This window comes from Volvox carteri (assembly GCF_000143455.1).
Source record: "Volvox carteri f. nagariensis unplaced genomic scaffold VOLCAscaffold_21, whole genome shotgun sequence".
NCBI lineage: Eukaryota > Viridiplantae > Chlorophyta > Chlorophyceae > Chlamydomonadales > Volvocaceae > Volvox > Volvox carteri.
The window spans coordinates 1,679,053-1,689,789 of NW_003307564.1; the positions used below are offsets into that span (position 1 = coordinate 1,679,053).

The window sequence follows — 10,737 nt, forward strand, 5'->3', positions numbered from 1 at the left end:
GCTTAGCTAGCACTAAAACAGTCTATCTACACAAGTATGCAGGATATGGCGATCGCGTTTCAGCTGGCAGGCTTACAGGGTAAAGCTGAGGCAACTCCGCTGAAGGCCGTGCACCTTCGCCTTGCTCTCCAGAGCGAACAATGCATGGGACAGCCTATCACCTAAGAACACCAGGCAAGTAATTGCATGAGTCCATTATCCAATTATAGGACCCTAGTAGGAAAAAACGGTTGATTGAGGTGAAGCTCTACCTGGTTTTACCTCTCGTACAACGTTATACGACACTGTTTTTCCACACAATCCCGACTGTGAGATTAATCGTTATGCCGTTTCTAAAGTTGTGATGTGATCGGGGCAGCTAACTTGAGTTATGGGGAAGATTGAGTCCCCCGAGTCCGGGGCGCCCGCTCTCACCGAGCGTGGCGCCCGTGACTTGCTCAACCACATCATGGAATACTTGCAGTACCTACAGTATCACCAGACCGTGCAAACTTTACTTTCGGAGCGAGCTACTAAGCGCTCGCAACTGAACAACTCGCTTATTAGTGCAAGGACACAGAGTAAAGATACTCGAGAACGTCTTCGATCAGAAATGGTAAAGCACAACATAATGACGCTTAGCTCGAACGTTAGACGGTAAGGCCCTACATTTCGCATTTCGCTCACAGATGCGTAAATTTGACGAGGGCCGTCGGGATGACTTCTTCACGCTGTGGCAGCAGTATGTCCCGGCATCCATGCTTGGGCTGGACTTCGCTACTCAGAAGGTGAACTAGCTCACCAATCTCCCAACAGCGCTCTGGAAAACCCGCGGCCCGTAACACCTTGAGCACAGGGCGCCTCTCCCGGACAAGCGTCCACTTGATGCCTAACACTTCATCCTCAATAACCCATATCCACAACACAAAAACACCCCACCCTCGCGAGTTTCCTTTTACTTTCCTAGGTTCGCAGTTTCATTAACGCAAAAAACCTGCCCCAACCCCATTCCTGCAGATGGAGTTCTACCTTCAGGTACGAGCTCTATAAAACACCGCAGCTCTGGCAAACTGGGCTGACCGGCGTGCGAGACGGGGGAACAAACGATAGAGGGGTAGACGCCCACGAAGCTGGCGGGGGATGGCCATCGTGCTTGGAACTTTGATGCTCGCATTCGCAGCGGTCCATGTGTCTTAATTCCTGCTTATGAATCTACATGTCCCGTCCGGTCTGCAGCTCCTGCTTTACTTCTGGGTCCCCCCGTTTCCCTCCTTCCTCCCAAGCCACCCTTGCCGCACCCATTTGGGTCTTGCTGGGACTGGCACATTCCATAGCCTTAACTCCCTTCCTCCCTCCCTCCACCTAAACGTTGCCTCCTCCCCTTCCCTCCACACACACACTTTCCCCTTCCTCCCAACCTCCCTTTCCTCACCCCTACATATTCACTTTGCCCTCCTTACCTCTGTCCATCCAGGTCTATTTCGCCATCTACCCGGTCCTGCCGTCCTCCAGTGTCTTGGTGGTCACTCCCGGGGCCCCGGCCCCTCCCCCCGGCTGCCGCCACTCCCCTCATAACACCTCATCACGGCATGAACTGGCGCTGAGGATGAAGGTAGGTACGGGGTAGGGAAAAGGCAAAACAACCAAACATGAGCCGCACGCAAGGGGGAGGAAGGCCGGGAACAACACCCACTTGACCATTAATGAATACACATCAGAGGGGATCCGCTGAACCGGCTGATAGATATGGGAGCTGGTGTGATGGGAGGGGGACGGGACCGGGACCCACCACACGCCCCCACTAACTCGTCCTTCTGTAACCCCAGGCTTTCAAGTCCTACTTGGAGGGTCGCGGGGCTGCCCTCGCCCTGACTGCGGAGTTCCTGCCGTACTACGCACTGCCCTTTGTACAACAGGTGTGATCCTATGCTGCTGGGCTGGGAAGGGGAATTCTAGGGCTGAATGCGGCCGATGGGCCGATGGGCCAGGTGGGTGGGTGTTTGCCGTTTGTTGTTGGTGGTCATGGTGATGATGGGGGGAGTAAGAATAGCTTCGAATACTCATATTGCCGCATGTGACGCGTCCTATGGGTACGTGCTCTCACAACTGTCCCCCAGCTTCCTTTCCGTACACCGAGCCCCCTCCCCTGATGCCTTCCCATCTTCCACTCTCTCTTCTCTCTCCCTCTCCCTCTCCCTCTCCCTCTCCCTCTCCCTCTCCCTCTCCCTCTCCCTCTCCCTCTCCCTCTCCCTCTCCCTTCTCTCCCAGCCCGAGCACCACCCCTCCTTCGAGGCCCTGTTCCAGTCCCGCTGGGTGGACGAGGAGCGACTACAGCTGAAGAACTTCCTAGAGGGCCTTACGGCGAGGTCCGGTGTACCGCAGCTGTACATCATGTACTGCGAGCACCTGGCGACAACAGGTGTGCACATGATTGTGCGTTTGCGTCGTTGTACTCATACACCTCCTGTGCGATTACCCCCCTTGCTTGGGGTCAAGGGTTAAAGGGTTTAGGAAATTGTTGCCTCGTGTTAATGTCCGCCTGTACGTTCCGTTATACCTCCATCCTCCCCTGCACGTGAACATCATGAACTCGTGATACCGGTAAGCCAGATCCTCCAATGCCGCAATCCCTATGCCCTTAATGCTTGTATGTGCACCCACACCTCTGTGCTAATTAACTCGTAGACGGAGTTCCCCGCCTGTCACCACGGGGTAAGGCCCTCCGAGCATCCAGCCGAGCCCACCCTAAATCCAGGGAGGCCTCCCGAGGCAGCGTCGGCAGCGGAGCACTGCCGCCACCGTCACACAACCACGTGCAAAACCAGCCGCCGTACCCGCACCAGCATGCACCAGGCGGCATCCGCGGGTCCGGCGGAGTTGTTGACGGCGGCAGCAGCAGCATCTTGCAGCAGCAACACCTGCAGTACCTGGGCCGCCGCGGCGCCCTCCCCGCTCCGCTGCCGCGGGGCTCCTTTCGCCGCGTGTCGGGATCCGGTTCCGGAGTTAGTTCGGGGCCCAGCTCGGCGGCGGCGTCGTTATCGGGACCGTTGGATCGACGCTCTGGGCTGGCAGCGGCGCCACTACAAGCGGCGCCGCCGCACGGTCTTGGTGGCGGAGGGTTCGGCCACCGTGGCGTCAGCGGCGAGCCAGGGGAAGCGGAGGCGGCGCGGAGCTGCCGCCGCCATCCCGGCGGCGATGATGGGAGTTACAGCGACGACGGATTTGTGCAGGACGATGACAGCGATACGGTGTCGGAGGCAACGCTCGGGCAGCAGCGGGAGGGACGTGGCGCCGACGGCAGGGGGGGGCAGGGCGGCGGCGTGCGGGCGGATGAGGTGGAGGAGTTCGATGATGAGCCGGATGAACGGGAGATTGCAGAAGCGCTGCGGTATGCTCGGGATTTGGGGGAAAATGAGGGCGGTTGGTGTTGTATATTTGGTTTGAGGGATAGTAGCCAGTATCACATTCTGGCTTGTGCTCTTTAGTTAGACACCTTCCTCCTCGGTACCATGGCTGCGTATATTAACCCCCTGCTGAGCACACGCTTTGCTTTCTTCCTCGCGTTCTCTGTCACCCCGCACACCCACAGGACTCCAAGCAACGCGGACCTGCCGCCGGGACGCAGCGGCTTCGCAGCCGGCAGCGGCGGCGGTGCCACCGCAGCTGACAATAGCGACGAAGCTGGCGTCGACGGCTCCGCAAACCTATCCCTGGAGCACCAACTGGGCATGGCGGAGGGTGCCATACTCCGGGAAAGCGTACAGCTGCTGGAGAGTACCATAGGGGGGCCCTCTTGGAGGGGCGGGGACGGCGGCGGCGGCGAGTCGATGACGGGGAGCCGGTCGGCGGTTGCGGAGGAACTGCTGGCAGCGGGTGCGCTGGCAGCGGCGGCCGTGGACGGCGACGGCGCCGTCGCCAGGGCGAGCTGTCCGACAGCGCTGGCCCCGCTGGATTACCGTCTTTTCAAACGGGACCTGCAGGCAGGTGGCGATCGGGCAGGGGAAAGAATGCAGCAAAAGCCCCATAAAAAACTTCCGACGTCCACATCACAGCTGCTAGAAGAGGGGAAAGAAACTGTAGTATCATGGAATGGAGGGATGCGTCCGGGGTCCGGGGTCCGGACGACGAGGTTGTTCGGGATTAGGAGACCCTAATGTTGGTAGTTGGGGTTGACGATGGATGATTTTGTTGATGATGAATGATGATGTTTTGGGGGTAGGTCGCAAGGTCATAAATCCGGCCATGTGGATGAGGCCAGGGGAGGTCAGGGGGGTGTGGGCAGTGTGGAGGACTACTAGGAGAGACATGGGACCGGGGAACCGGCCTGAGGTTATGTAGTGTCGTGTCTTCCGAAAGTAAGCGAAAAACGAACGCAAGCCTACACCGAGCCCATAGGCCTCGAGCTCCCCAGCCCAGCCAGTACTCCTTTCTGTACTCTTACGTTGACCTTGGCGGCCTGGCTCCAGGAAGAACACGTGTGTGTGTCGCATTAGTTCGCCCCCCCCCTTGTCCAAACATGCCAACCACCCCAACCTACACCTAGCCACCCCGGAAACCACACATCCTGCCACGCCGTCATGCCGCATCATCTCCCCACTCCCTTCTCCCCTCCAGGGCCGTGATACGCTGCTAGCTGCCCGGCTGCTCCAGGCGCTGCGGTGGCGCCTCACCCGCAGTCGTCCCGGGGCTGAACGCTGGGGCCTCATCGCCTCCTGGATAGAGGTCGACTTGCTGGACTGCCACACACCCCTGGTTCGAAACCCACCGCCACCACTACCTTCCTCAACCTCATCACTATCACCACGTCCAGCTTCAGCAGCGACAGTGCAGCCCCAGGCGCCATTGCAGACAGCAGCCGTGGACGCGGCTGCCGCGGCGGCGGCGCACCATCCATGTTCGTTGCTGACTGTGTTGGCGGGGTCAAGTGACCCGCGGGTCGTTGAGGAAACGGCTCGCCTGGCCAACGCAATTGCATCCGATCGTCTGGGTCGTAATTACTTGATGCTGCAGGGTGGCGGTGCAATAGTGGCGCTCATGGGTATGCTGAGGCGTAACGTGACCGGGGCGGCGGCCCTGGGACCCGGTGATCGTGATGCTGTTGCTGATGCCGATGATGACGGTGCTGGTGGCAGCGGTGCTGGTGGTGGTGTACGTGATGGGCCGACAGCACAGCAGGCCTTGGTGGCGTTACAGAAGCTGAGTTTAAAGCGGTCGGCTCAGAGTCAGATGATTCGTGAGGGCGCCGTGGAGTGGATTGTGGGTTTTCTCCAGGTGGGTGGGTGCGGGGAGTTGAGCATGGGCGGTTGGGAAAATGGTGACATGACCTGGGAAGGGGGGGAGGAGGGAGAGGAGAGGGTCCCGCTTATCCTAGTCCCCCCTTCCTCTCCGTTGCGCACAGGACCTGTCGACCGTATCTCCTGCCTCCGTGGAGTACGGCACCGCGCTGCTGATGAACCTGTGTCTGCGCTCCGCTGGCAAGGTCGCCGCCTCTCGTTGTGCGGGGCCCTTACTGCAGCTGTCTGAGGGTCTGCTCAACTGCGAAAATGACCAGGTAATGAGCGGGCGGGTGGCAGGAGGGGGCGGGTATCGCATGGGGGAAAGCGCATGTGGCGAGCGGGTGTGGGGGTTAGGAAATATGAATTTCCCTCATGGCGTGTGCTGGTTGGTATTAGTGGGGGTTTGGTGGTGGGGGGAGGAGGGAGGCATAGCCTGGGCAAGGTGTCTGGGCTCTGGATAACCTCCTCTCCAACCTGTCCACCACCAGCCGGGTACTTACCTCAATGTGACTGACTTCCCTTTGATACCCCACTTTGATACTCCACCCTCTCGGGACTTCCATTTTCGTGGTTTGCCCTTTTCCCCATTTCCTTCATCCTCGCCCAATGCCACTCCACAAACATTTTCAACGCTCCCGGGGTAATGTGGGTGGTGCCATACCTGGCAGGTACACACCTACATCAACGGCACGCTGTACAGTGTGTTTTCCCGTGGCTCCATTCGTGAGGTGGCGTTGAACCGGGGTACCGCAGAACTGCTGGAGGAGGTGGCTCAGTCGGGAAGACCACCTTTTGCAGTACAGGTACGCAATGGATGCAGTGGTGGCGGTGAAAGGAGATGGGACAGGAGGCGGGTGACGCTGATGGCGCTGATGGATTGTTGTGCCTATGAAGTATGTGTCGCGCAGTTCTACACGACCCTGGGCAAGCGCTTCCGTGTTTGGCATCTTACGGCATCCGTATTCACCCGTACACCACCTCAGCTACCCCCCTCATACGGACCTACGCAAGTGCCGATGTCGTCGCCTCCTAACGCATACACACATACGTACACATGCACCACCTAGCGTTTCTCGCACGCAAAGCTGAACTATAACAAGCCTCCCGCCATACACTGTGGACCACTGATTTACGCTTGTTACCGCTGCTACTGCTCCTGCTGCTGCTACTGCTCCATACACAATTGTGTATGAACCCTTTTTTTTACCCCTATTGCTGCTGCTGCTACTGCTGCCACACCCCCTGTTCGTCCCCTGCAGTGTCAGCACATCCTCCGGCAGCTCTACATGCCGGATGTGTCCGAACCAGAGCTGGACGTCAGCGAGGACGACGCGGAACCAGACGGGGATGTGGATGCGGACGGAGACGGGGAGGGGGAAGAGGGGCGTATGGATGAGGCGTATGCTGACGTGGACATCACACCGGAAAGTCTCACCGGGCAGCCAGGTGGGGCTTACGTGTGCGGCGGGAAGGGCCCCGGCCCGCGGTGGGGTGTTGTGGGTTTGGGGGATGGAAGGAGGGAGTGTGAGAACGCTGGCAGAGGCGTGTCGGCGCATGGGAAGTGCATGTTAAGGTGGCCGTACCGGGGTCTCTGTAATGGCTCAAAATGGTCCTGAGCTCCACGTCCCAAACCCCGTTACCCTCATCCCCTCATCTGGCACGTACCCTAGAACCCGGGCCCCGCAACACCTGTCCTTTCGCCCCACCCCGGAAAGAACGGGCAGTTGCGTCAGGCCTTTGAAGTCCAGCAGTTTGCCGCTTAAGTCGCCAGCAATCATCTCCTTGATTGTTGCGCATAATTCCCACCCCCGTCCCTCAACCCTTTTCAGGTGCGCCCTGTGGTGAGGAGCTGCTGTGTGGCAGTGGCTACCTGGCCAGCTGTGAGGCGGCCCGGGAGCACCTGGGGGCCGTCAGGAGCTCCGTGGCGGCGGCGGCGGCGGCCATGGCGGCGGCGGGACTGTCCTCCCTGCGCGGCAGCGTACTGCTGGGCGCACTGCCGCCGCCGCAGGGAGGGGGTAGTGTCAGTGGCGGCGGTAATGGAAATGAGAATGGTAATATTAATGTTAATGGAGGCCTCGCTGCTGCAGAACCTGGGTTTGGGCGGCAGAGCAGGAGGCTGGGGAAGCAGCAGCTAGCAGGGGCTGTGTCGGCGTCAGCTGCCTCCATGACGCTGAGTGGTTCCCGGTTCTTTCCGGAGGAGAGTTCTGTTGTGGTGGTGGGGGGTACGGCAGCAGAGCTGGAGTTGGAGGGAGTGGAGGATAGGGCGGGAGTGTCAGGGGTTGAGGAGGGAGAGGACGGGCAGGAAGAGGGAGGGGTTAACGAGGATGGGGTGGAGGGGGAGGAGGGAAGGGAGGTGGATGGTGCAGCAGGGCTTTCGACGATGATGGCGAGGGAGGGGGAGGAGGGCGGAGAGGGATTTGCGGCTCCGGAGCGGGGGAAGGAGGCAGACGGAGCCGCAGCAGAGAGCGCTGATGCGGACACCGCCGAGGATGGAGGATGCGCGGATGCGGATGCAGGTGCGTCGGCTGATGTGCGTCGGCGTTTTCCTGTGGACGGGATGTTTGGGCTCATGGTGGAGGGCCCGGGGTTAGAGAGACGGGCCACACGACCGGGCGGCAGTGAGACGTGAGCGGCGTGCTGCCCTGCTGACGGATTCACATTTGCATTCCACTTGGGACATTCCACTTGGGATTGTTTGGTTTTAATGTTGCAACTAACCGGGTGGAGCTGCTCGCAGCTGGAGTCGTAGTGCGTGTGGGGAGGGGGGGAAGGAAAGAGTTCTGGGGACTTTAGCCCTGGAGGTGGGCCGCGGCGAATGGATGGTAGCGGGGTGGTACTGAGTGGAACCGGAGTGGATTTACAGATAGCAGCGGCTTCTGTAACCCATCTAGCTGCGGTGCTCCTACCCGGCGGCCTCCGCTATCCTAGTACATATTCCTTGGGTATGCTGCTGCTGACTGTATCGGACACCTTCGACGCGTTTGCAACCCTCCTCCCCCCCTCCTCCTTATTGCGGTGGACGTAGCGGCGGAAGAAGCTGAGTCAGCTCCAGGGGGGACGGACTTCGACCCCGAGGGAGACCCTGATGCAAGTGCTGTGGATGCCGCTGCCAGTCGTGGGAGAGGCACTCTTCGCTGCCCGGCAGATTCCACCGCCGCCACAGGCTATGATCGAGGAGATGGCGGGGAGGTGCGTACTAGATGCTCGAACGGTCTCTCGGCTTCGGGGACGATGCCTGCGTCGCCTCCGCTGCCACCGCTTGGCGGCGTCGGCAGCGGCGACGTTGACGCCACCGCTGAGGACGTCTACTGCCCGAGCAGCCCTTTGCCGTCGTCCGTCCAGCGCAGCCGCATTACGGCGTCCCTAAATCCCGAGGACTTGCCGTTAGTGGCCGGCAGCTCTACACATGCCCATGCATTACCCCGCGGCAGTGCCGCCAGCGGCGGCGTCAGCGGCGGCAGTCGGCCGTCCTCTGCTTACGTTGCCCTTGCCACCAGCACAGCCAGTACCAGCATTCTGGCGGCGGCACGGGCTCTGGAGGGTGCTCGCCTCAGTGGCGCCGGCACGCCCACGTCTGCACGGCGGCGCAGCTACATTAAACCCATCACGCCCACGTCCCTGGCGCGCGGACTTCAGCCGCCTTGGGATGCGACGGGTGTACGAGGAAGTGGCTACCTTGGCGACGGCGGCGACGGGGACGCCGAGGAGGGCTCTGCGCGAGACGCAGCGAGAGCAAAGGGCCACATGACGCGAATTTCCGAGCTGGAAGCTGAGGATGGGGTGGCGATGGCGGGGCCGGGGGCAACGGATGTGACCGCCTCGGTGTCCTCGTCTGTGGGGTCGGCGCCGACGCAGCGGCGGCGGTGGGAGGTGGCGCAGGAGGCCGTGGTTCGGGACTCAGGAGAGCATGCGGTACTGAGGGAGTCGGCGGAGACTGCGTATGAGCAGACGCCGGCAGCTGCCGCTGCCGCCGCGGCCGCTGCAGCTGACGCGCCAAGTAGTTCGTTGTCCCGAAGGGAATCGCGGGCTGGGTCGCTGGGACAGCCTCCTCGACCACCCACGGCAGGAGCGCAGCAACCGGACGCCGTGGCGGAGGTTAGTCCGGCAGGTAGCCTGGTGGCGTCTACGGCTTCCGCGTTGGTGGCCCGGCCACCCATCCGGCAACATACACCAGTTCCTCCAGGCCCCCGGGGCTCGCTGGGGACGTCGTTTAGCCGGCGTGACTCGGAGCCGGGCTCGCAAGTGGTCGCGGCGGGGACGGACAGCGCCGCTCCGACTGCTGTAGCCGGAACCAGTGAAGGTCAGTTCGTGACGGCGGAGCCTGCCGGGGGAGGTGTCCTCCTGTCGGCTACCCCACTGAGCGTCCGTCTCCGTCGGACGGGTAGCTTAAGCGGCATGGCAGTGGCCGCCGCCGCTGCTTCCGCTGGATTCTTGGGGGGCCCGGAGAGCAAGGATGGCGGCGCACCGCTGGGTGCCAGCGGAGGGGACTGGAGCTCCAGCGAATCCAGGCCGGCTCCGGCTCCGGCGGGTCGGGATGAGGGGGTTGGGGACGGTGGTGCCGGTGATGACGGAGGCGTGCGGCCTACGACCGCCGCCTCGTCTCGCCCCTCCACGTCTGCATCATCCCGTCGGCCGGGCAGCTCCATGACGGGACGACCGGGTTCAGCTGAGCAGGTCAAAACCCCCCCCGCTGCTGCTGCTGCTGCTGTTGCGGCCGGGCCAGGCAGCCCTCCGCCGGTGCGCCGCTCACGACCTTCCTCACCGGAGCTTTCATCACGGCAGCAGTCGGTTCCGGAAGGCGATGACGATGGTCGAGGGGACGCCCCTACTGGGCAACCGCACCTGCCGCGCAGTAGTGCTATTGAACCGGCTGGTGCTTCACTTCCAGCGCCTAGCAGCAGGAGCAGCAGCAGCGGCCGAGCTAGGCAGAGCCCAGCCCGGATCCTGGAGGGTGCGGCAGCAGCATCTGCCTCCAGCGGGGTTCCCGTCAGCAGCCGTCGGTCCGGCGCACCCGCAGGGGCAAACACCGCTGCACCGCGTCCTTCTGGGCCCAAGGTTGGGGCACGCGAGCACAGCCAGCAACAGCAGCAGCCGCAAGCCGGGCCCGGAGCCCGCCAAACGTCTGTTAGCCCGGGACCGGAGCAACGGGCAAGAGGCATTCCCAGGCCACCCAACCAGCAGCGGCAGCAACAAGGAGATGCCAATGTCGGCGCGGCAGCGCTGGGATCTGGAATCCAGGGGACCTCATACCGTGGGGCCCCAGTGCCAGCATCTCCAGCGGTAGATGCACCTGCCGGTGGCACCACGACTCGCAGCCCCACGCCGCCGGGAGGACGCGCTGGGAGGACTCGCATGGGCCCGCCACCATCGGGCCCGCAGCCCAGCGGCGCATCGGCCGCCGCTGCCGTGTCCGCATCGCCCCCTCGTGTGGGCGCTCAGGGCCGCCATGACGGAGCCGCCGGGGAGTCACGGCGGCATCCGT

General features: G+C 62.0%; 1 protein-coding gene across 1 annotated transcript; it reads left to right on the forward strand.

The window, feature by feature from the left end:
* Positions 1-1,808: 1,808 nt before the first annotated feature.
* On the forward strand, positions 1,809-2,376 carry VOLCADRAFT_33975 (uncharacterized protein; the record flags this gene model as incomplete). The annotated part of the gene is made up of 2 exons (XM_002950965.1): positions 1,809-1,895; positions 2,248-2,376. Coding segments are annotated over 2 exons (216 nt in total), but the record flags the coding sequence as incomplete, so codon positions are not given.
* Between the last annotated feature and the right edge of the window lie 8,361 nt (positions 2,377-10,737).